Source organism: Scatophagus argus, chromosome 4 (genome assembly GCF_020382885.2).
Source record: "Scatophagus argus isolate fScaArg1 chromosome 4, fScaArg1.pri, whole genome shotgun sequence".
Taxonomy (NCBI): Eukaryota; Metazoa; Chordata; class Actinopteri; family Scatophagidae; genus Scatophagus; species Scatophagus argus.
Window position 1 is genome coordinate 6,069,538 of NC_058496.1, and position 26,338 is coordinate 6,095,875.

General features: G+C 44.0%; 2 protein-coding genes across 2 annotated transcripts; one reads left to right on the top strand and one right to left on the bottom strand.

The window, feature by feature from the left end:
* The first annotated feature begins 9,609 nt into the window (after nucleotides 1-9,609).
* fam219ab (family with sequence similarity 219 member Ab) lies at nucleotides 9,610-17,285 on the top strand. Its single transcript, XM_046387104.1, has 6 exons — nucleotides 9,610-9,987; nucleotides 11,165-11,264; nucleotides 12,644-12,749; nucleotides 13,614-13,694; nucleotides 13,795-13,849; nucleotides 15,519-17,285. The coding sequence occupies exons 1-6, from the start codon at nucleotides 9,910-9,912 to the stop codon at nucleotides 15,675-15,677; spliced, it is 579 nt and encodes a 192-aa protein (XP_046243060.1). The 5' UTR covers nucleotides 9,610-9,909; the 3' UTR covers nucleotides 15,678-17,285.
* A 106-nt stretch (nucleotides 17,286-17,391) lies between these two features.
* klf9 (Kruppel-like factor 9) lies at nucleotides 17,392-21,706 on the bottom strand. The gene is made up of 2 exons (XM_046387101.1): nucleotides 20,873-21,706; nucleotides 17,392-19,516 (listed from the first exon to the last, which is right to left on the bottom strand). The coding sequence occupies exons 1-2, from the start codon at nucleotides 21,261-21,263 to the stop codon at nucleotides 19,236-19,238; spliced, it is 672 nt and encodes a 223-aa protein (XP_046243057.1). The 5' UTR covers nucleotides 21,264-21,706; the 3' UTR covers nucleotides 17,392-19,235.
* Between the last annotated feature and the right edge of the window lie 4,632 nt (nucleotides 21,707-26,338).

The following is a 26,338-nucleotide window of genomic DNA, read 5'->3' on the forward strand; positions in this document are numbered from 1 at the left end:
TTCACGAGCAAGTAATAATGACCGTGTGTGTGTGTGTGTGTGTGTGTGTGTGTTAAGAGCAGGCAGAGGGGACACACAGGGGAGTTTTGCCGTGTGTCCGTGATTTTCTCAGGCTATTTGAGTGCATTTCTCTGATATGATGAATCACTCCTCTGAAGCAGCCCACTCTGGAGCATCAGCCTGTGATCAGTGATAACTATCCCATCGAAGCTCTCATGCAGGCTACAGAAACGAGCACTGCTCCCTGATTTGGTGTCCACTACATACCGCTACATTTGAAGTGAATCCATAAAAACAAACTCATACAAGCACTTTTCATTTGTTGCAGCGCACAATACTGATAATGTAACACTGACTGGGTGTGGAATCTAATAATCTAATAATAGTTGGGGCAGCAGTTCGTCGCAACGTAAAATAACCGGGTTAAAGTTGTAATTAATCAGTCAGTTAATTAATTGTAATTTTTAGTTTGTCGTGGTGTTACCAACTATAAGGGAGTAGTAAAACATGCCATTTTCTACCCAGTGATGAAATGATTACTTTGACTACTAACGTAATATCAGACGAATACAATTACTGAAGTTATTGCATTATAACCACTGCTATCAATAAAACGTTCTCAGACGGGTAGTAACTTGTTGTGATCCAGTGTTTCGGGATTAATTACATTTTTGTCTCATTTAGTGTTGCATTTAGTTACATTTATCAGCCCACCACATCATCTGGCAGTGATTGCATTGTAAAGTGACAACATTCATACTTCATTTAAACACTCTGCTTCTTGAAGAACTGCTAAGATGTGTACCAGTGCAGCGTTTTGATTTAAACTGCTGCTCGCTGGATCTGCTCCCCCCCACCTCCACGAAAAGCCAGCTCTGAGGGTGAGAATGAGGCCTCAAAAGAATGCTTTGTCTCTGCCTGAAATCTGTGGGTCAGGGTACCTCACACACACACAGACAAAGCAGAGAGAGAGAGAGAGAGAGGAGCAGAAACCCCCAGGGACATCCTGCTGTTGTGCTGAATACCAATGAGGCGAAGATGGGGGGCACCAAGTTTTAAGTTTGTGCAGCTGCTCTTGAGTTTCCTGCAACCTGTTTTAAGATTCAAGTCTGAAGGCAAAGAAGAAGGTGCTGGTAACCTACTGCAGCTCTGCTTGTGAGGCCAAATCACTCTTAGTGCACAGTGCCGTTTTGAAGAATCAATCAAGAATCAAGAGTCTTTACTGTCATTATTTTTTTAAAGTTACTTTATTAATCCCAAGCTGGGAAATTACTTCTCTGCATTTAACCCATCACTGACTGAAACACACACACACACATGCAACATGCAGTGAAACACACAGGAGCAGTGGGCTGCATCAAGCGCCCGGGGAGCATATTGGGGGATAAGTGTCTTGCTCAAGGGTACATCAGCATCTAGGGGGTGGGGACATTATCACTCCACCACACTCTAATGTTTCCTGCCTGTCTGGTGGGGGAATCGAACCAGCGACCTTCTCCAACCTCTAGGCCACGGCTGCCCCCAATTATGCAAGCATAACGAAATTTTGTGCAGATTCTCGGCTTAAAAGCACACTTATAAATAGCAGCAGAAAATTAAAAATGCACACTTAAGAAAAATATAAAATATAAAAGGGTCCTTCAACATTTGATTCAACAACAATTTCACAGTTTGTCTCTACGAGGAGCCCCCAGCATCTCTTACTGACTGTTTGGGTCGTCGTAATGACTTTAAGCACCTTGACCACAGGATCTTCCCAGAGGTGTGAGAGGAAAAGCTCTTGACGGGATGTTCCGAGACTCCTAGTAAAAATAGCTCAGTAGTAGAGAAGGAGGAGTGTGAGAGGGATGGGTGGAGGAAGGGGGTGGGACTAAGAGCAGCAGCAGCCCCGCACTGACAGCAGCATCTCCGCTCTGTCGTCCTGCGCCTGTCAGCAGTCACTGGGAACCGTCTTCACCCACTTGACTTCATTAACAGCGCTGCTGGGCCACATTACCGGACGGTCGGGCGGACTTTAGTGACCTACATCGAGACAAAAAGACAAAAAGTTCACCGCCTCACAGACAGTTTGGTGAAGTTGCTGAAGATCGGAGCTCTTTTCCTTTTAAAATTGATATCAGCGCGTTTTCAAGCTGAGCCACCGCAGCGGAGGAGTGTGAGCGCATGGACACCGGACACCAGAGGGAAGGATTAGGTAGGCTGTTTCGTGAAACATTTATGAAGTTTAGGTGGTACTGCAGGTATAAACAGCAAGCAAAATACTGCAGTTTGAAATCACTTTGGAGTTTTTATCAACTCATCTAAAGTCTCCACAAAATCTTTTACGGAAGATGTGGAGAGTGACTTTTGTTTTGTGCGTCATGGCACATTAAGCTCGTATTTTACTTTATTATGAAGTCAATTTTAAAGTGCTTGAAAGTATTTTAAAACTGCATGCACTACATAGTGACTTTGTTATACATCTTCAGCAATTAAGTCACAGGTTATTAACAGGACAGTCGACAATTAAACGTGTGATATGCCCGATTAGACAAACCCCACACAGTGTCAGCAACACTCACAGTGAAGTTGTGGCTCTGGAGCTTCCGCTTTTCTCATGAGCTGAGGGGGCAAAGGAAGAAGTTCAGCCACATGTTAGTATACGGCAAGGTGATGCATCATGACGCACACTCATTTGCCTGTTTTCCATGGAGTCTCCGCAGCCAGGCATTCTTTGGTGCATTTTACGCGAGCATTTGCATCAATTTACATTCGACTGCGTGTGCACACAAAAGTCCTTTATACCAGTCAATGGCGACATTCATAAACACACAAATGCAAGCACAAGCACACCCTGATGCTACATTTTGCTGCTGCAAAATAGCTCGACGATTTCCTGTTGCAGCCATGGAGCCTTTACGTAAGAGTCAGGCTGTAGTTGTTTGTGTATTGATCCTGTGTCCATGTGTGTTTGTGTATGTGTGTTTATGGTGGGTCATTCATGTGCTGTTCTGACCTTTGAGCCTTTAAATAAACTTAGGAAACAGTGACTTGACATGTTAGGTTGTGAATGAGGTTGGGCCTTTTCTTGGGCCTTTAACTCCTAAGATGGATGGCAGCCTTTACCAAACGTTTTACCTGCCAGGGACTGAATCACAGGGCCAAGTATCACATCAAACTGTTAATTTGGGTTTCTTTGTAGCCTGCTGGAATCCATTTTCTCTCTTCTGGTGTGGTCACTAAAACAGAGCAGCCTTGTATTTGGAGGAAATACATTTATCTGGCAAATAAGAAGAAATTATCCGTGTAGTTATTAAAATGTGCACCACAGTCATCTACTGTGGGAATGAATTATGAAAATGCGCACTGCTTATAATTGGTGATCGTGAATAACTACTGAGACTGCTGTGTTTTCTTGTTACATGCACGACTGATTGTCTGAAATCAATACGAGCATGCAGTCCTCTCTTCCAATACATTGCTCACACTGATTGCTCTCTCTAGCGCGCACACACACACACACAAACCCACATACACACTAGAACTTATACTGATAATATCATGAATGATATGATATGGCACACAAACACACACGTTCTAACTCTTCTCTGTCATCTAACAGCCTCCACATTCCTCACTTTTGCTCTAATTGAAATTGCAAACCAGATACGGCACATTTAGTGTCACCTGATTTCTGAGAAAAACTTCCTCGGGATGTTTTGGAAATATTCTCCATGGCAATGAGGGCAGTTCTACTGACAATAATCCCAGCTGGTGATTATGAGGGTAATTCTCCCCACAGTGATGCCACCAGCATCCTAAGAGGGACCCATCTGGTACAAGCAGAGACCGACTTCATGTTTTGGGAAGCAGACCAAATGCATCACTGCCACCTCCTCTGACGAGGAGCTATCCATCTTTATTTGTCTCAGTCATAAAATAACTATAACGGGAAGGATAACTTTGAAATTAGTTCTCAAAAGCAAGTGTGGGCTGTTGCAGCATTGCCCTCAGTTGGAGAGAGGAGGAAATATGTAGTCTCATTAGAAATGCATTAGAGGGAAGGGAGAAGTACAGAAGTGAGGAGCCGAGCTCAAGTTTTTTATCTCTTAAACTCTGAGAACGAAAATATAAACACTCACCAACTCATGCTTGAACCGACTTCTCTCCCTCACTCTTTCTCTGTCTATCCCCTCCCCCAAACACACACACACACACACACACGCACACACCAGTACACTTCAGTGACCCATTTAATATCAACCACAAAACTGGCAACTATATTTCCACGTGGCCCGTCTGAAAACACATTACCGCTGAAACTCATTCAAAATAATTCAGCGAGAGAAAGTGCTTGCTGGCACCTTCTTTATCATTTTAATAACTCCATCGCTCTCTGCCTGTGTAAAGGAAACAAGAGTTAAAAAAAGAAGAAACAAAAGTCTCAGGCGAAAGGCGCTTCCTTGTCCTGTAATACTCTGCTATCGGCCACAGACTATGATACTTAGCAAAGTCTCGAAAACAAATTTGCCTCTACACCTGTCTGATACTTTTCTCGTACATTACTGAGACATTATAATAACACTCCATGGTGTGGCTTCATTAGAAACTCTTGTAATATTCTGTATTTGATACTGCAGCAGCCCTTTCGTCGTGCAGGGACTGGATGTACGCAGCTTGTTCCATATATAGCGTCTACAGGGATAAAGCCACCTTGAACTAGTGACTAGCTTGTCTCAGAGAACGTAATCTTTACTGAGGTGACCTCACTAGTAGTCTCAGGAGGCCCACGTGACAGGAAGGTTAACTGTGGTCATATCTGCCAGCAGGTGTGTATGTGTGTGTGTGTGTGTGTGTGTGAGAGAGAGAGAGAGAGAGAGAGAGAGCATGGGGTGTGTGTACAAGTGCTGGGTAAATAAATTCAGCATTCATGTAATGCATTTTCTTTCCTTTCAGGGAGAGTCTGTGGAGCTGAAGTGACCAGCGTGGCACCGCTTGCAGACCAGCCTCAGACCAAACTCTGGATTCTGATGTGACCACATTGCATCTGGAGGCTCCCGTGCAGTCGACCATGGAGCATGATCTGAGGATGGGTCTGTCTGTATGGGCCATTGTGGCCATCGTTTGTAACTCTGCGGTGGGCGTCCTCATCCTCATCCTCTTTGCCATCCTCTACAAGGCCTGTAAGGTTCCTTCACACCAAGAGAAAGTGCCAGTTTTCACAGCTGGGCCGGGCCAGAAGAAGGCTGAGCAGAAGTACCTGCTGACTGCAGCCTGATGATGAATCCAAGGCACAGACTCGAGGTGTAGAGAATTTTCAACTTTCAGCTCACTCAAGCAGAGCTCAAACAGAAGTTACAGAGTGTGAGAAGACCTGCTGGACTCTTCATTCTGTGTTTCCCTTCAACCATTCTTTTCATTATTTCCACTCAGTAACTTCTTTTGTTTTCTCCCCCCACTCCCCGCTCATCTGTGCCATTCAGTGGAGCTCAGAGTGAGCTAACTGCGCTAAGAGTTGTGACAAGACCACCAGCAACAACAACGACAAGCCGGCCCAATCCTCTTATCTCTGCTATGCGTCGCTGGGACTGTCCATCTGTCAGTCTGTTTGCTTTGCTCTGCACAGGCAGACCATGATCTCCTCCACTATGCCATCCTTTTTCATCCACCCATCTGAGATAAGTGGCAGCATGTGGAGAAGAAACAGCAAAAACACAACGGATTGTAACAGAGAAGCACGGGGTGACAGGTTCGGTTGAGAGTCACAGTGACACGTTGAAGGTAAAGAGAAACAGCAGCTCTGTCGCTCACAAGCAGCTCGACGTTTGCCAGCTGCAGCGCTAATGATGGCAACAACAGAGCTGCAGACACACGGCAGGTAGAAACCAAAAGCCTGAAAGAATCCACAAGGAGGGAGATGCTGCTGGAGAAAGTGCGTATGAGTCAAGACAGTTCGGAGAGGGAGACAGACGGAGATAAAGGGCAGATGTTTTGGTGGGGGGGATAAGGTGCTGGGGAAGAAGTGTGCTTTGATGTGTTGTTTACAGAGTGGGAGCCTCGAGGCCCCTGTTTGACAGTCTCCTGATTTGGCACACAAGTCTCCGCTTCCACCAATCAGACTCCCCTGGGATTAAGAGAAAAATGTTACCCGTGTCCTGGTGTGCCTCTCTTTCATTTTGTGAGTTGCTGTAAAGAGTGAATAAGATATTTCTAGACAGCCTTCACCCGAAATGACAGACTGAACACTCACAGTGTCACAGCGTTCACAGAGTGAATTTTGTATTGTGTTGTAGTCAGTGTACTGCAGCAGTATGACTACTGTCTAAAAGATGGAAGAGGTCAAGATATGAGAAAAAACACGTGATGATTTGATTTTCTGTGCAGCACTTTCTGTTCTACTTAATTTATGGGATAATTTTCTGTGTAACTTACATGGTATATATAATGTATATATATGTATAATGATCAACAATAATTTGTGCTGAAATAACTAGCTGTTTAATTGAAATAAAATTAATTTAAGACATTTGGTATGTCATGCCTGCAGTGCAGTCCTTCATGTCATCACGAATTGAATAATTTCGGACTAGAACTTCCAGTGGTCATTTTTTTTTTCAAATTTTTTATGGATTAAATAATCAGTTGAAAAATTTGTTTCAGCTCTAAACTTTACAGAATAGTTATTGATTTCACTGTGCTACAGATGACCATTGACCTTTTCTTGACACACGGTAATTTTTTTTACTAATGTGAGCTATGATCAATACTGGCAGGCCTCTTTGATGTGCATTAGTGTTAATGTCCTGCCAGTTTTTTTAAACATAAGAGCTTGAATTAAATTAACAACTGACTTCAGCCTCCTGCGCTGAAGTTGTCAGTGTGGAATGTACTGACCTCCACAGTGACCCACATCCTGTTGGTGGTCAACAGTCAGCTTTATCTGAGTCCTGGATTTATCACAGATATGAGATGAGATAAAGAATTGTGCATTATTATTTGTTTACAGTAGAGATGTATCAGGTGTGTGTCTGATATGTGTGTGGAAGTACGAATACATGTATGCATGTGTGTAAAACAGTGGTAACACGTACGAGGCAGATGGTTTGGGCCTTTGTTGAGCCGCTGATTTGAAAGTGATCTACAGCTGTCTGCTGTTTACCTGCTTCCCTTCTATTTATCTGCCTGCCAGTTTCTCTCTCTGTCTTTGGCTGTCATCCTCTTATTTGTTCCTTTATTCCCATCTAACCAGACCAGTGCCAGACCCGTGCAAACTGGCCAGCGCACATCCAGTGTTCGACTCCACAGTGAGCTGTTTGGATGTGTGACTCGGAGCGATTTTTGAACGGCTGCACTAGCCTCCCCTGTCTCGCAAGTGAGATCTTCCCTGAGTGGAAGAAAGCATTGACTAAGCATCGATTATCCATCTGTTCTCCTGCCCATCACGCTTCCATTGATGCCTCCACCTCAGATTTGTTGTTTACTGCGAGTTCATCCAGTTGAGATCAGACAGACATCAACTCTGCATCACTCGCTCCAGCCCTCCATATCAGGGAGTGCATTTCCCTGCAGCAAAGCAATTTCCCGGGTTGTCCGATGGTAGTTGAGATGGAAGAGGGTCAGTGACCTCATTGTGGTGTTATATAATGATCAGGACAAATATTACAGACAGGGAGATTACTAATAAATGTACAAGAGGCCAGTAATCTGCGGCTCCATCTGCACCGCTGGAGGGGTTGCATAACCCACATCAGCCCAGACTGAGTCACGGCTACTGTTTGTGTCAATCTGTGTGTGTGTGTGTGTGTGTGTGTGTGCGTGCGCGCGCATTTGTATGTGTGTATTGTTGCACAAATACCAAGGGATCAAATGTTAATCTATGTTTTGGACACTACATGCTCCAAAAAATGTGCGTGATTTGTTTTAATATCTGGATTTTGTGTAATCCATCATTTAATTTAGGGGCTTCAAAATAAAGCTTTTCTTGTGTGTGTGTGTGTGTGTGTGTGTGTGTGTGTGTGTGTGTGTGAAATAGAGAGATCCAGCATGTGAATCTGTCTGAGGTTAAGTATGAGTTAATGCAGTATATTGAGTACTGTGCAGGTACCTTATTTCCAGAGTGATGCAAAAATGTGCAGAGACGGGATATGTGTGTGTGTGTGTTTGTGTGTGTGTGTGTGCTCATACCTTACTGTCCTCGTGTATGAATAATTAATGATAAAATTCTAATCACACTTCATCAGTTCTTCATAACAGGACCCCTATAGAGTCCTGAACACCCATAATAATTACGCGCACACAGACAGTCATTAAATGGATTTTGACAACAGTGGGACTCTGATATCACAACTCATTGTAATTCAGCATAATTTATTCAGTATGAATGTTTATTATGTCAACAGAGGTCCAATTACAGCGCGAAACAAACTGAAATAATGATGGTGGGAGAAGAAAAGCATCAGTATGCCAGACATGGCAGGAAAAACAGTGTGTGTGAGACGTGGAGCAGGACTGAGAAAACTGCATAAAGCTGAACCCGCAGGTTTGCTGCTGTAATCATATCTGATGCATATGCATGAGCAGACGTATGGACCTCCAAGTGTTTGCATTTAGCAGACTGAAACACAATGACCTACTTGACCCTCCCTACAACTCATTGTCATTCATCCTCCATCCATCCTGTGTCCTTCCCTCTCCTGTGGAATTAGACTGCCACCTGCTGGCTCAAGTTGGTATCCGCCTGTGTTTGGCCTGGTTGTCTGATGGCTGCTCAGGACATGCACAGCGTGCTGTTGCTGCCCTCTGCTGGTGTTTCCAGGTAAGGGCAGTGAGCAGTCGGACGTGTCAGTGACTTTCAGCGAGTCACATCTTGGTGGATGTTCTTCTGTCATTAGCCAGAGGTTGTTATTGTCTCGAGAACGCATAATGAATGTGCTCCATGATGACGATGATGATGATGATGATGTTTGTTTAAAGTTGCCATGACGGGAGCAACTTTTCGTTCTTCTCACCATCATAAATGTGTGGATATCCAATATTAGTTAGAGTCATATAACTGTGTTTGATTTTCTTTTGTAATTTACATTAACTGATTGCAGAACCACAGTGTAGAAGGTAATTGTTACCTGGGGTGGAAGTTGTTTCACAGCTCCAGGCTCCAGGATGAGCTGTAGTTTAGCAGTGGAAGAACTTTTCAGCACCGCTACACAAGTAAATGCAATACTACAACGTAAAAATGCTCCCTGTGAGTTTTATTAGAGTAAAAGTACTGAAGTGTGGCACTCATTATGCAGCAGAAAACGCCCCAGTCAGAATACTTTGAACTTTAACTTTGCATTTCACGCCAAGAGAGCCAGAAAAGAGGCTCCTTTAAGTACAGATAGTAAGTGAGATGGTTGCTCACCAGGCTTCACTGATCCACTTTAATTTGGTTTGAGTCTTTCTGGTTTACTTTGAGAGAAACTCCGTATTCAAACTTTAAATAGTCTTAATGATATCATAGTGATTCCCTCACATCATGTCCATCCATCCATCCATCCATTTTCTATACCGCGCGGGGGAGCTGGAGCCTGTCCCAGCTGACTACGGGCGAAAGGCGGGGTACTCACATCATGTCTTCAAACTAAATTACACTCACATTCATGTATTATCCACTTCACTGGGGACCAGCTAGGTCCTCCTCTGAAGGCCCCTTGCGGGTCCCCGAACCCTAGCTTGGGATACCCTACCCGGAAGTGGGTGGTGGAGTCACCGTCACCCAACTGGTCACACCACCGTCGACATACTGCCTGCTGGGATGAAGCTCGCCGCCGGAGAGTAACAGAGACTGTTAGAAATCTGACATCGCTCACAGTCACGGCGATAAGTCGTCGACACGACCAGCTGCCAACAGCCAGTTCCGGGGAGAAAGGAGGAAAGAGGCGCGTCGCCAAAATGATGGAAGAAATAGACAGATTTCAAGTGCCGAGCGCCGTGCAGGAGGCGGAGATGCAGGCTGAGATGCAGCCGCTGGTAAGTCAGAGCTGAGATAATCACTCAGTGTGTTTGGACTTGTTTTGTTATTTTAGATATCGTTATTGTACCAGGATGTTTTGTCCGGGAGGCCTGCCGTTCGTAATGTTGTGCTCCGACTCATCCATCACCTGCCAGGCGTAATATCGGCTGATGTGCCAATAGAGCATTTTCGGCAAGTTTTTTTTTCTCCCGGCAGCAGTAAAATGTTAAAATGAGATGTCAGAGGATTATTGATTTAACTCGTAGGCTGGCCTTTTTTTGGTGTTGTGTAATGCAAGCAGCGTCCGGTCTGCTGCGTAGTGAGCAGCGTCCGTCATGTCTGGCGAAAACAAGCATCCCATCCCAACACTGCTGCTACATCCTCAGCATCCATGCAGCAAGTTGCTCCGGCTTCGACGCCGTGACGTGATCGGTGGTTAGTCTCTACTGGCGATTTGTGCCTGTGTATCCGTCACACCAGTATCTCATGATAAAAAAATAAAATAAAGAATAAAAAAGCATCAGTGTGAATGATTTGGCGGTGCGCTCCGTGGCCTGTAGCGGGGCCCTGGGTTACTGCAGCCTGCAGGGCGGCCTCTGCTGCCCACGGCCGGGGACGCTCGTCAGCCAGACTAGACCCTAATCAGTCTGACCTGCTTATCCGCGGGCGTCCTCTGGACTTCCATTCATTTCTCATGTGACCACTGATTGATAGCGTCTGTCTTTCTCCTCCATATCTTTGCCCTGTGGATATAAGATGTGATTTTTTTAGGAGTGTTTACTAAACTAGGATCCAGGGACTTAGAGGAGCCTCCCAGAAGATCCCAGAGCAACCTGAAAAATATGTTACACAATGTTTTGCTTTCCTGTGAAAGGTGTTCAAATGAGAGAGTAATTGCTGTTTTGACCAGTTAGAGGAACCTCTGACACAACCGGGTTTGCTTCATGTTTTCCAGTTCTTCACAGTCACATGTATGAAGGTCTAAATATTTTCAGCTATCCTTATAATGGTTCATACACTGATGCTCTTTAGACAAGGACTCTTCTTTACGTGTTTTATCTATTTATGAACTGTTTAATTCACATTGTCTGGGCATAGTAAGGTCTATTGTGCATTAAAAAAGGGGCATTAAATATTCATCAGCACCTCTGTGATGCACATTTCTGCTTATCTTTCTGTCCGTGCCGTCTCCAGGACCCGGCGTCGTCCACGGCCTCAGAGGCGGATTCAGACACCAGAGAGGGGGAACCTGTAACTATCAACTACAAGCCCTCACCCCTGCAGATTAAAATAGGTGAGTAAGAGCTGCAGTACTTGTAGGCCATGTGTCAGCCTGTGATTTCACAAGGCAAACCGAGAATGTTGAAGTGCTAGAAGCGAAGGCAAAAGGGCATCTTTTCGGTTCTTGAAGGCCTTTCAACTCTCATCCAGAAAGCTTCTTCAGCTCTACGCCAGAAGGGATTAAATTTACACCCACATGAAAAAGTAGCACGGCTTTGGCGTTTTGTTTGAAAAGTAACTTAAACAGAGAATCAAGTTGCTGTCAATTAACAGACTAAGTGTTTCATCTCTAAGAAATTTTATTGTTTGGTTTATGAAATTCCATGGCAAAAGATTTTAACCGCTCTGGCCTGTTTAATGTCTGGGAGTCTCTTGTGTTTATGAAATGCCACAGTCCTTAAAGGCTCATTTCAGCACCTTGGACAGAGTCCAGTGGTGAGCGGCAGCACCAATTTATTTTCTTTTTTTCTTTACTCCTACTGTATTAATGTCTTCGCCAAAGCCTTTAGGAACCGAGAATATTGAAAAGGATTCACTCCAGCACTCAGATGTGCAGCACAGCCACAGCCATTGCAGAATCTGATTTCATTCGACATCCGTCCTGCATGCTGAAAGTGAGACCACAGTTATGTTAGTCCGTTTATTCTTAGTGGTTTTGTGTTTTTGAGACATGTCAACACTGTTCAACAGTCTCTTCATATTATTAAAATTTCATTCTTGTTAATCTGGTACCTTTGGCTTTGTGACCTTGAGATGGAAAAGACTCTAATCTCCATTTGATGGCTTTTAAAAACTCTTCTCCGGATTAAACATGTAAAGCCATTAAGGGGTGACACAAACTAAATTAGACATTTTCTCGTGTCGCTGATTTATTTTATTTTAGCTCATTGCTGCCTCAGACAAGACTAATAGCATTAGTTTCGTCACTTGTTAGCTTATCAGCGACGTGAATCAAACGAGGCGACAGGATTTGATGTCACATGAGTTTGATGTTTCTGAATACATCAAACCCCCCTCCCCCGACCCCATTTCAACAGCAGTGATCAGCACTTCCTGGTCAGCTGATCGCTGAGTAACAGAGAACAGAAACTGATCCAGCCTGATGTCATGCGCTGTGCTGCAGAAGCCTATAGATGGTCACAAGCTTCTCAATGATCATGTGCATAAATGTACTGGTTTCTTTTTGTCAAATCTTGGTGCCTTTTTTTGTATTTTTTTTTAAAGTAAACAACTTGCAACAAGGAGACGTCCACAGAGTTTGCACCGTTGTAGTGATGCATTGACAAAATGACTTGCAAGTGAAGGTTGTCAGCGCTTAAATCAGCAGATTATTAGCTAATCCAGTGTGTGTCTGTACTCCGTTGTGTGTGTGTGTGTGTGTTTTTCGTGCAGAGAAACAGAGAGAGTTGGCCAGAAAGGGCTCATTGAAGAACAGCAACACTGTAGGAAGTCCAGTCAACCAGCAGCCTAAGAAGAACAATGTCATGGCCAGAACACGGTAAGAACGCTGTGGTTCTCGGCTTTGTCCCTCTTCTGTTAGTTCTGATAGATTACAGTAATTAAATTGCCTTTTGTTTCGGTAATGGACTCAATTTTAGTCCTTGTTGTATCACACTGTTGTGATTAACTACTGACAGCAGACTGCATACAGGAAAACTCACATGTGGGAGTGCTAACATTGTTCCACAGCAGCCACACTGACAAGGCTGCCTGCAGATGTGCCTGCAGATGTGCCTGCAGACCTCTTTTTTGTTGTTGTTGTTGTTGTTGTTTATCAGCCTCGATAAACTGATGCAGATTATCTCAAAATGCCAGATAATCAGCATACAAATGCCACAAAACAAAACCACTTGAAATCAGGTGTATTTTAATTTCAGCATTAGGTTTGCACGCAGTATCAGCAATTAAAAAATGTCCACTAATTGTGTGTGTGGCTTTCCTCATAGTGTACTATTTGTAGATTCTATATGTGAGATCAAAAACATTCTTTCAGAGGCTTGACAAAATGGATTTTATTCTCCTGTCATTTTCCCTGTCTGTCAGTGAGTCAGACTGGAGAATAGTTTTATTGATTTAGGGCTTGTAAGACGTCTGAGTTAGAAATTAGACCCTTTCATGCTTCTGTTGTTACTGTAGCTCAGCTGTGATGCTGCCTCCAGGCCAAACTTCGTTTTCTTTCAGCATCTCTGCCAGTCTTGTTCTTACTCACCTCTTCCTGTTTGTGAGTGTATTTTCCCCTGTTTTAACCCATCCTCCTCCTCCTCCTCCTCCTCGTCCCTTCCTGTCATATTCTGTTACACCCTTTTTTCTGCTCCTCTGATCATTTCTTCTCTCTTCTCTGTCTCCCCCCACACACATACAGGTTGGTAGTACCCAATAAAGGCTATTCCTCTTTAGACCAGAGCCCAGATGAGAAACCTTTGGTGGCCCTCGACACAGACAGGTGAACACACACACACATTAATACACTTCTTCGCCCCATAAACATGGCAAACGTATGAATAATAAGCTAACCTGTCCTTTTTTTATTTGGTTCGTTTCAGTGATGATGATTTTGACATGTCTAGATACTCATCGTCGGGATACTCCTCTGCTGAGGTGAGATATGTGACAGAGCAAATGTCTACTTCTTCACTCTTTTGCTTTCTTTCCTCCATTTTCTCTTGTTGTCAAGAGGCCAAGAGTTGGGTTTTTATAAGCCAGTCTAGAAGCAAACCCATTTATATCCATCATGCTCATCCATGTTTATTCCGTAGATGTGTGCGCTCACTACAAGCGCGCGATTACATTGCAGACGCACCTGCACACTAATGTGCATGGGACACAAAGCGGGAAGCAAATGAAATGCCATCCCTGGGTGCCTGCTGCTGTAAAATCCTGTTTTCAAGGCTGCTGCCAATATAAGTGCAAATCACAGACACATAATCGCATTTAGTCCCCAGAGGAATCCTCGTTCCCACCCTCCACTGCTATTTTCTGCCTGACAAGGCCAGACTTGTTTATATATTGTGGGTATTGGCCACCATGTTGTCAGAAGTAATGAGTTAATAAGCAGTAAATGTTGCAACCCGTTTAGCCTGTCTCCTCTTTAGTTGACAACAATAAGTTAGGAGTAAGAAATACACTGCAGCGACAGTAGGATTGTACTGTAGCTTAACAAAGTTAGGAACTATGGTTTATACAATACAGTTTATCTGCAGTAGAGTGCACAGTTAATACATAAAATGCTAAATTCTGTCATTTTGAATCGAGGCATTGCTTCTGTTTTACATGCAAACAAAGACATTGTGTCGCTAAAAACAAATCACACCAGGACAGTCGTCATCTCGTTCAGGCAAAGCTCAAAGTGGTGATCCCAACAGCCATCTGTGAAAGTGCCTTAGCTCAGTTTGCCATGGTTACCACAGTAAATCTTACCAAGTCTGAGTCATGAAGACAAAACAATCCAGACATTTCTACATTGTAGATTATCTGTATCTGATAAAGTTGGAGAAAAGATGTGTTTATTGGCAAAAAGCCCTGCAAATCAGTGAATCCTTCTAAATATTTTTCTGTTTTTGGACAGAAGCACTCGAGATATGACATGTTATTTAGTGAGTTTGAGTTTGGAGTGAACCAGGCTAGCTGGTGCCCTCCTGCTTTCAGCCTTTGTGCTAAGCTAAAAGCCGCTTGCTGTAGCTTCGTATTTATGGTGCAGACATGTTAGCGGTGTCAACCTTCTCATCTGACTCTCTTACAGAAACTGATCAAGCACAGTCCCCAAAAGGTCAGATGGTTTCTTTAAGCTCTCTCAAAGTGTGCCACAGTGCGTTTGGCTTTTAGCCATGTGAGCTCGCCAGTTGTAACACCAACAGGATTGCACTTGTAGAGTTCAGGTCTAAAACTGGTACCAGATTTGATAAAACACGGTTGGTATGGGGCGAATTTGAGACCTGAATTTCAGCAGAGCCCTTAAAAGTTTCGTTTTTGCTACTTTTCATCCTTCATTGACTGGTAGCGCACCAGGCCAATTCCCACATTGGCGACACTCTTTAGCGCTTCCCACTGGGTGTTGTGTATTTACTGGCAACACAAGGCAGACATGGAAGCAGACAATCAGCACAGAGAAATTAAACATATAAAAATCTAACACACCGCATGTAGATTGAGTAGCTTATGACGACTACCTCCGTAACCACTTCAGCAAAGGCTCTGCAGTCGCAGCTTTGAGATTTGGGAAATGTTGCTCCAACCTGTCAAACTCCAGTGTCTATCCTCCCTTCTTCAGCAAATCAACCAGGATCTGAACATCCAGCTACTGAAAGATGGTTACCGCCTCGACGAGATCCCAGATGATGAGGACCTGGATCTGATCCCTCCCAAGTCAGTCAACCCGACCTGCATGTGCTGCCAGGCAACCTCCTCCACCACCTGTCAAATACAGTAACCCCGCCCCACTGGCCTTCTGCCCCTCCCCCACCCTTCCACACAATATAACCTCCCCAGTCTTCATCTGCTGTGAGTTTACTTCGCCGCCAGAGTGGCGACAGTGAAGCATTGGTAGAGTATTGTAATGACAGTCTAAGTGCTATGACGATAATGACAAAGAGAAATAATCAAATTAACATATAGAAAGTTTGGTTTAAAATCTAGAAGAAGGAACACACGTGAGAATATTCAATATGTATTTAAAATAAGAGTGAAAGTGGTGGTTTCCTCCTATGGTAGGACGTGCAGTTGTGTTTGAGAGCCCTTCTCCTGGTGAAACATGATGTAACATAACACACTGATGTTGGCAGACAGAGAACAAAAGGCCAGTTGATGCTGTAAAGTGATTTCCATTTCCCTGAAGAATAACATTATCATAACTGCTGACTCAGCTGTTCTGCTTGGCTGAATTGTGGGTTGCATTTTTGCATTTTTCTGTTTTTTTCTTTTTTTATTTAAGTTTTTATCCAAAAGCAAACTCTTTTTTTAAACCTGAGGGATCTGAATGATTGTGTTGATATGGAGATGATATTTTAGAAGCACGTATGATAGTCGTGGTACCACAAAACGAGGATATCTGATACTGTATTCATGGTACTGTACAGGGTTGTAATGTAGCACAGGCCAGTTTCTTGCACTCATCCACAACACCTTTCACACACTAAGTGTACGAACATGAATGGCTGAGGAAGGATCTGCATGAAGAGCACTGAACTGAGTCACTGAATGGAAAATGATGTGCAAGTAGCTTGTTGCACATTTGATTGTTGCCCCGTTTCTTTTGTGCAATCACATGCTACTGTTGTGGCGCTAGCTTGACTTGTACTGTTTTGAATTTGCACATGTTTTTTTTTGTTTTTTTGGCCCATAGCTGTGTACTCTTTCCTGCATAGCAGTGACAGTGTCTTATCTGAAATGAACTGTGTCAAAAGGGAAGATCACATATCGTTGCACCGACCCTCATGATTCACATAGTATCGAGGCCAAAGGGACGGTGGTGCACACGCTGTTGTGTTACCCCCCTCCGACACACATACACACTAGTGTCAGAGAACCTGACTGTCACTAGACACTCCATTCCCATTTCTGTTTTCACACCACTGATCACACACAAATGCGCATGCATGCACACCGACATACAGCGCCAGTGGAAAAAGTAGGATGGCATCTATTTGTCTCCTTTTACTAATGGTTGGAAATTGTTTTGTAACTGCAACATGAAGGACCGTTGACTTGGAGCACTAATATCCTGTCCACTCATGATTCTCTCCCTCCCTTGAATCAGTTGATTATTTGCAATTAGAGTATGCCTTAAGTACAGAGACGTTAAAAAAGTGTGTATTTATTGCCATCTTTATAATTTAGTTTATTTGAAGAGCGTTTGCTGTCTATGATGTTCTGCTTTTTTTACATTTAGTCACGGGTGGTACTTGTTTTTCTTTGATTTTTCTTTCTTTTTTTTTTTTAATGATTTTGTTGTATTGTAAACACTTCCATTACAGTATTTAACAATGTTACTGTTATGTGCAGTGTATGAAAACAGTTAATAAACACAAAGCTAATGGAGCGCTCCGTGTTCTAGCTTCCTGTTTCTGTGCTCGCACCTTCTTTGACCTCGACCTTCAACCTCTTCCATTTGTTTGTTGTTATGGGACAGAAACAATGAGCGAATGTTTAGAAAGAAAAATAATTTTAATGTTAAAACTTTTGAGCAGTAATTATTACACAGCTATGTATATTGCGATAACTTGGGGTCTGTCTTGACAGTCCCTGATTACAGTACAGTAGCATCAGAAGTAAGGGCATTCACCTGAAAGGCACCAACATCTAATCACAGTTGTCATAATGCCAATGCTTTATACGTGTATGTAGCTTGTGTCCTACGAGGTTAACTACACCTAACTTTATCTGGGTATTTTAATGCATCATGTGGCAAGTAAAAAAAAAAAAAAATTATGACATCAACAATGTTTCTGGCTCGTATAGTGGACGAATAAGACCTCTCTCATCCCATTAGTAATATTATAAAAGATTACCTGACAATTAAAAAATACACTGTACCAAACAAATACATACAAACATGCTACATGGTTTAACTAATTAACAGAGTGTGCCTCAAAATACTCGGACAGAAAATTTAAAGTTCTATGACTTTTGTGTTACGAGAAATGTTGTGCTTCCGCATCACCACCAGGGGGTGCAGTAACGACTGAAATGACCATGCGTCACATTATTCCCTGATAAAAATGCAGTCCAGGTACAGAGTAAACAAAAGTTTCAATGTACAGCAACTGGCACTGTTGGCTTAAGAGACAGTCATTGACACTCAACAAACTACTGAATATCAACAAAAAGAATCTGATGGTGTTCGTTCAGGTAGTATCTCCAGAGTCTGAAAATGTAGAAATTCCTCTCGACTACAAAACCCTTGAAAGGCACAGACCTCCTTGGTTACAGTTTACACACGCTTTAACCGAACGTGAATCCTCACCGACTCAAGCTTTACGTTTTAAAGGCTGTACCCTGTTGTGTGGACGCAATTCAAGCCTGAAAAAACAACACAAAGGCTGACGTTTATTGTCCCATGAGGTTGTCTTATGTTATCGTGGTCTTGCCAACATACACTGAAGGTATGTTGGCGCAGTTGTTTGCAGGTTTATCATGATGTGACAACACTGATGTTTCCATACAGAAAACATGCTGCCTAAACCTACAAGCTCACAGTATGCCTGATTTACTAAGTCCAAAGCCAAATATATAAAATTAAACACCCAAGCTCTGCAATTCTCTGTATTATAGACGTGTCTTATTACTCTCTAATAACACATAACTACGGTATACTGAGCATATCATCCATCTGAAAAGAAGTCTTTTTAATATATTTACATGATAATACTGCTATACTGTACATTCACTGTGTCCTGGACTGGAGAGTAACTGCACAAGTATGAGTGTATGTGTGCAAGAATAATAATAATAATAATAATGATATTTAAAGGACTAGTCCCAAAACTCCTTTACTCACTCGGTGTATCTCATTCATAATCTGTTTTCTTGCTGTTGTGTTCACCTGCAACTGCAATCTGTGAACACGTGTAGTGTTGATGAATACTACATATGTACATGAATGCCTCTAAGGTTTTGTTCCAGAACAACAACAAAAAAAGGAACCACTCGCGCAACTCAAAGTAAAATAATTACAAAAGGCAAAGAAACTAAAAGCTGTCTGACAGACCCTGAATGACAATTAATAAATACCAATCACCTCAGGGAGCAAAGAGGGGGAAGCTCTGGTTTGACGACAGTCAGGTTCAAAGATATGTTGCTGTTTGCTGTTGCACAATGTTACATGCGCAGAAAAACTTTTTTAATAGTGGCCTGGCTGGTTCAGTTGTCTGACCTGACGGGATTTTCCGTAAAAGTACACACCACACATGTGGGTGTGTCCATATGTGTGTTTGCCTCTGTGTCTGCTACCTGTACCTCTACGTGTATATGTACAGTATGCGGGCGTGTCTCACACCCCAGCGGGGCTTTGGTCTCCTGAGTCAGAGGAGGACATGGACAGGGAGCAGCGGCGTCTCTTGGCTGCACTGGAGCCCTGGAGCATGCTGGGATGGAAGCCTGCGTGTCGCCGGGCGTGTTTAGTCAGGTGGTCGCTCCTCATGAAGCACTTGTCGCACAGCGGACAGTTGAAGCGCTTCTCGCCTGTGTGTGTGCGGTAGTGACGCGTCAGCTCGTCTGACCGGGAGAACTTCTTGCCACAGTTTGGCCAGGTACACTCGAAGGGGCGCTCACCTGAGGAGACACACACACACACACAAAGTTTTCTATTGCTGTTCTTTTAAGGACTTTGATTTGACAGCATTTGTTAAATAAACTGTATGCCAGCTGTATGTGTAAAACAAATATTTGCTTGAAATATTTCTTTCTTTTCTTCTGACCTTATTGAAAACCAGTACAGAAAAGTATGAAAATGGAAACCCTTTCATTTGTGACATTTGACGAAGCCGACAAAATCCAAAAATATGAAGCAAAATGTTACAGAGTGAGAGGAAAGTACAACCTTCACAAAAACATTCTGTTTTCTTTTTTGAATGTTGCACATGCAATTTGGGGGAACAACAACTTATCGATTTTTTTAAATGGTGAGTCATCATAACAGCCCTGTGAATAAAAAAAGGAAAACAGAAAAAAAACACCAATGGCTGCCTCCTCCTCCTCCTCCTCCTCCTCCTCCTCCTGCACGTGCTCCACTGAACCACATGTCTGTCCTTGTTTACAACCCGGCGCGAGGGGAGTGGAGAAGGATGACGTATGAGGAAATAAATGGTGCAGGGAGTGTTACCTCCGGACGGGAACATGTGGCGACAGCAGTGTCGCAGTCACCTGCAAGAGAATCCTAAGCCAAGCTGCCCACATTTACTGCTGTCACTGAGATACGTGTGGTGCCAGAGCTCCTGTGAAGCCATTAACAACACGTAATCAGTCATTTGAGGCGTTAAAAATACCTGAACTCCCCACAGAAGTTAATTATGTGGTGTCTTATTCTTTTTCGCTATTTAGATAACATCATGTCTCGTGGTGGTCCCGCATGACCTGTCACACCTGACCAATCTAGCCTCGTTCGCAAATATGGGCGGCGGCACGCGGTGTTCCCAGATCAGATCGCAGTGGGTGCGTGTCAACAGTACATTAAACCCTCCCCACCCTCACCCCTTTATCTCATCCTCCCCTCCCCTCCCAGCCCCAAGCCCGCTATGGGCCGGTCAGTCACACCCCCACCAACCAACAGGGGCTAATTCATGGGACCACCTTTCCTATAATCTCTTATCTGTTTTTTTATTTACAAGAACGTGTGGTTTCTCACTTAGTCTCCGCATGTCAGTCCACACAGAACACATGGACTGCAGGCCTAGTCTGTGACATTAGCAACATCACGTGATCAAGTCTCAAATCACAACTTTAATGTCGTCGTTTTATGTGGGCGTAATTTCTAAACTGTCGCCCATCTTTCCTTACATGCTTCACGTCCTAGAAATAGCCAGTGGAGTTTTAAAAGTGACACGCGTCCGCAGTTAAAAAAGAAAAGCGCAGCAGTGACGCAGAGCGGTTTCATTGGTCGCTCAAGCCTCCGGCAGAGCCTCCACTCACCGGTGTGGACCCTTAGGTGGGCTTTCAGGTGGGACGACTTGCCATACATCTTTCCACAGCCCGTGAAAGGACAGCAGTGTCTCTTCTCGGGAGACTCCTGTCTGGTCGCGGCCGCCGCCCTCTTGTTCCGGGACTGTTTGGATACCATCGTGCCCCGGCTGTCCCCGGCGGTCAATCTGCAACCCCCCCGCTCCACCTTCTCCTGTGCGCCGGCGTCGCTGCCCGTGAGACATCTGCTGCCTCCAGCGTTGGGGTTGCATTTGTTCAACTCCAGTAAAATCATAGCCACCATCAGCAAAGTCCTGTTCTCCTGGTTCTCTTTCAGCGTGTCCTCTGCCCGACCCGGTGGTCGGCCGGGGACACGGTCTGCAGGGACATCAACCTCCGACATCACTACAGCAAATCCGGGTGGAGAAAAAGAAGCAGCGTATCTGAAGTAGCTGCGTGTTCAAAAATAATCCGTCAAATTACATACAATAAAGTAATCAGACCGCACTCCTCCCAGGAAACGTGTGGTTAACCATCCACACGTGTCGTCTTCAATGTGACTATTCCGCAAAGGCTGCGTTTTCCTGGTGAGGTTGCAGGGAGGATAAATAAACACCCCCACAGGAAAGAAAAGCAGTTCAAATCGTCCCCGGCTCTTCCTCTCTCGCTTTCTCCCCCCCGGATCCCTTCTTCTAACTGCCGGATCAATAAAACACGGCTTTTACTGACTGAGCTATTGTGTCTGCGCTTATTCCGCCCTTCTGCGCGCTGCCACACATGCGTCAACTTGTCCTATTTTACTGAGAGCAGCACATCTCTCAACTCCAAGAAACAATTTCGCGGAATCCCACGGTGTCACGAGAAAACGGGACTGTGATTGGCCGAGGAAAGAAACACGGCTAGCTTTTTGGAATCGCCTATTGACATGATGAGTGATGGAACTCTAGACCAATCACAAGCAGGGATTCAGGGAAAGAGGGCAGGGCCAGAATGATGCGACGTTCAAGTACCTAAAGTGAAAGGGGAATATGAACACCGTTGTTCAAAATTGATTTTGAGGTCACAAATACGTACTAAGAAGTGGAGAATGTACACAATACAATACCATATAATTATAAACCTAAAGTATAATAGTCTGTTCCTTTATTAAATTGTTTTCAGCTCGTGATTATAATTTAAGAGTTTGTCTGTGCACGTATTAATTTTATTCTGTGTGCTGAATTCCAGTTGTGAATTTACAGCTTTATTTACTTTACTGACCGAGCCTTTTGCAATTTGATGCTAAAGAGAACAATGCTGAAAAGATGGGAGACGTTTCCAAACGCTTCATATTTACGACACACTTTGAAGAGGCACTGGTCTGTTAACGCAACAACAGGGGTACATGAACTCATCATGGCACGCCCCTCAGCCCACACTGTTGCCTCATGCTAGAGAAAAGTGCTTATTGCGGAAGCCTGTGTATTATATACGTTTTTATTGTCATATCTGTGAAGCAGCATCATGAGGGGTGAATTAATTGATCTATATTTGTTTTCACAATTGTTCCTTATTTGTGTTTAACCCAACATAGGCAAGATCATGATGACCCCATAGGAAAAGCACAGTCTTTGTGCGCGAGTACAAAAAACAAAAAAGAGGAAAACAACAATAGACTTTGGGATTGCCCGGGAACAGGTCTACATGTCCAGATCCGTGACACTCAGTGAACGCGTGAAAGTTGCCATCATTTGAATTTTCCACGATGAGAAATTAGATGCATTACAACATCACACCATAGGTCACACCTGCTGTAAAATGCGTTGTTTGTTTGTCCGTAGAAGCTGCAGTTCAATGCTTGGAGCAGACTTGAGAAGCCAGTGGTCGCTTTTGTTTGCTCCACGTCCCGCCTACAGCTGCAAAACGATTTGCCCTGTCGTTATCAGTCAGTGAAGGTCAAAACATGCAAGCAGGTCACGTTTAGGGCAGAGGAATGCAGCTGTTCTTCACACCAGCACATGTACTTTAAGCAGCGCTTATGGCCTATACGTTTATAGAGACTTGATCGAGTACAATCCTGCCTGGTAAAGGCTGATGACTGATACTGGCCGATTATGCCTCGGCTACGTCCACATATTAGCAGCTGTAGTGCCATCAAGCCACAGCTGGTACATCAGAAGTCCAGAAGATGTTTTTGTTTTCTTCGTGGTTCTTAATGCTTCAAGGTTGTGGACAGGACCCACTTTGTGTCCCAGTTTCACAACCATGCTGTGGTCCTAAATTAGCGCAGTCCTCAACTGTCCCCAAAGTCACACTTGAACTCCTCACTGCCAATGCAACCACACTTGACACCGCGTGTCAGGTAAGTCTGTCCTGTCAGTGAAGAACAGTGTTTGTTCTGTCGTGCAACCTGAACAAGAGCAACATATCTGTGATGTTTACATAATATGAAACGCACAATTAGCCGAATGACCTTGTAAGAGTGAAACAGTATGTGAGGTGATCCCTTTCTTCCATTTCCCTCACTGGTAAAGACACAGTCACACATCATAACACCTGCATCCTCATTCTACAAGGTCTTACTATAGTTCTTATCATGTTGTATGACCACACATGACTATGTAATGGCGTGTATCACGGTTACTGACAGTTTCTATGCTACCACACTCCCCACCAGTTCTGGCTCCATTAGCTACCATGATGGTCGGTAACAAATAAGAGGTTTACAGGGGTGTGTAGGTTGTATTTTATAGGATTTAAATATTTAGCGACGGCTGTTTTGTGAGACGGGAACAGGCATGTAGTGACACAACAGAGTCTCTTCGTGAACATGGTTTTTGTTTTGGGTAGAGCTCGAGTGGCGCAGAAAGGCAGAGAGGTCTGATGAGTTGTGCAGTGACTCACACTTATTTCATTTTGTAATGTATGAGCCATCCGATCATAATGTGTTTCTTAATCCTGCCCCACCAAGCATTCCCACTCAAACATGTTCTTTCAACAACGCTGCAGTGCTGTTTTAAGATGGAGTCCGGCGTCAGGATCAACAAACACCGTGACGGTCTGTCTGCACCCTGTGATGTTTATCAGTACAGCCTTCCTTCACACACAGCAACCTGCCAAAAAGCTACCGTCCATTCAGTACAATTACAAGAAGCAAATGTTTGCTCGCAATGGTTTATAGCCTAATATGGAAAATGTGTCCATATAAGTAGATACTGTAGATCAGCTCTTATGATGCTGGTGCATGTATTATCATACCCGGTATTGAATGGACGTACTGATCTTGTGTCCAACAGGCAGTACATGAACATTTAAGAACACACACACATATATATATAGCCTACATACATACATATGTACACACACACACAGACACACACACTCTACAAGAGAGAGAGTATAATATCCATCCAGTCAGTGTAACAAGACCCTCTGGTTAAAAAAAGTGGGTGGGTGGTTCATTCATGGGTAAAGTTCCTAGAAAATCCTGTTCGGGGTGAGGGGATTGAGCAACGCTGCCTCTGGACATGAACTGAACTGTGTAGACACCGCTTGCACCCATTCTCTTCCCTGGGGCTGTTTGTGCTTATAGGAGAATACAGTGACTTAGGCACAGCACACGGTGATGTGTTTTTCTACGCTTTGGAAGCACATGACCCAAGCAAAGTTGAGTCTTTATGGAGCACCGTGCTTCACTCAAACGCACATCATGGCGTATGTTGATGTGGCCACGCTGTCCGCAATATCGTGGGCTTCATTTTAAACAGGCAGAATGCAACAATCCAACTGCAAACAAACCCTCATCAGCTGAGGCTAAAACCCTGTTTGCACTGCAGTGACTCACTGCCTAAAAGCAACTGTCGTGATCGCTTCATTTGTATGTGCAACGTTCGCACGACGTGAGAAACAAAATGTACTGGAAGAAATGTTCAAAAACACTGCAGGGGAAAATAACACAAAGGCCCTCTCTGCGCACAACGGATGCTGCGTAAGCCCAAACGCTGCGGGAACTTCTCTGTCGGTACAGGACGATCCGACAGAGATCGTACTCCATGACGATTCGGTGGCAGAACCCCAAAACTTCCAGGAAAAAAAGAAAAAAAAAGTTTCTTGGCCGGACGCGTGGGCCTGCGGCGTCCACCCGCCCTCCAGCTCCTCCTGCAGCAGAGCTGTAAACATTTCCCCGTAAGAGGAGGCGCTTCTGCGGCTGCTGCTCTCGCTGCTCCGCGCTTCCCCTTCTCAGCAGAGTTCAAGAGTGCAGAGCGCATCTGGGTCATGTTGTTGTGCTGACATGATGTGGTGATTGTGTCAAAGACGAAGTTGTGTTAGAGTTGTGTGCGGGCGCGCGCGTGCGTGTGTGCTGCAACAGAATGAGGGCGGAGGGGCGGGCACGTGCGTAATCTCGGTACAGAACGTTCCCTTGCACGTGCGCAACACCGCTGACCCCTCTTCCTTGGCCTGTATGACAGCCAAACTTGCGGGTTGCTTCACAGATACACACTATATGATCTTGTAACATGATGCGTTGCTATTAAACGAGCTAAGAAGTTTAAATTAGCCCCAGCAGCTGAAACATCAGTAGCTGCTTAGGCTTAAATGTGAAGGCATCAAGAATCAAGTGGAATAATGTGGTCGGTTTTTGGTGTGGAATATGATATTGTAATACTATTCTCTAAGTATTCTCTGTCATTAGTACTTTGTCTTTAGATATTTTAGGTGCATTTAGTTTATAATACCAATGAACCTTAACCTAAAGGCAAAACTTTTAGGTGAAATCATGCATTAAAGATGGTGCAAATCAACAAAAAATATAAATATGAAGCATTCCAGCTGTGATGGGGGTGAGAAAGGTGTGGATTCAACCCCTAAGGCCATTGTTCTCACTGTGCAATGCAATCCTATCAGTCTGCTCACACACGACAAACTATTTACTTCAGTGTGAAGCTTTACAAAGAAGACATCAATCACAGGGCCATTGCACTGATTGTATTGTAATGCATGTGGTACAGGAACAGGTACTGGTGCTATTGTGTCCATGAAGCAGGATGAAACCAGGCCTGTGCACAGCAACCCGTACACAAATGCAGAAGTGGTGACTTTCTGTTTCTGCACTTTATTTAAATTTAGTACACTAACTCATGGGTGTTTGCTGGTGGTTTTACACACATATTAAAAGCCACACAGTCAATCTCAGACCAGGACCAGCGCTATGCCGTGAAGAAGTGACACATGTGAATTGTCTTCTAAAACTGTTCATATATAAATTCTACAAAGTACACATTTAAAATACATGACATTAATTTTTTGGCTAAAGTTTTAGCCAAGCAGCACCTGTCCCACTCATCTCCCCAGCAGCCAGGGGGGAGGCAGGGAGAGGATGTCCTGACTTACCCGCAGAACAACATGTGTGATGTGCCTTATTAGTTGATGATTTACACGCTGTGTGCTTTTCATGTTTTATGAGTTCCACAGCAATGAAGTTAACAGCTCTCAGCCCCA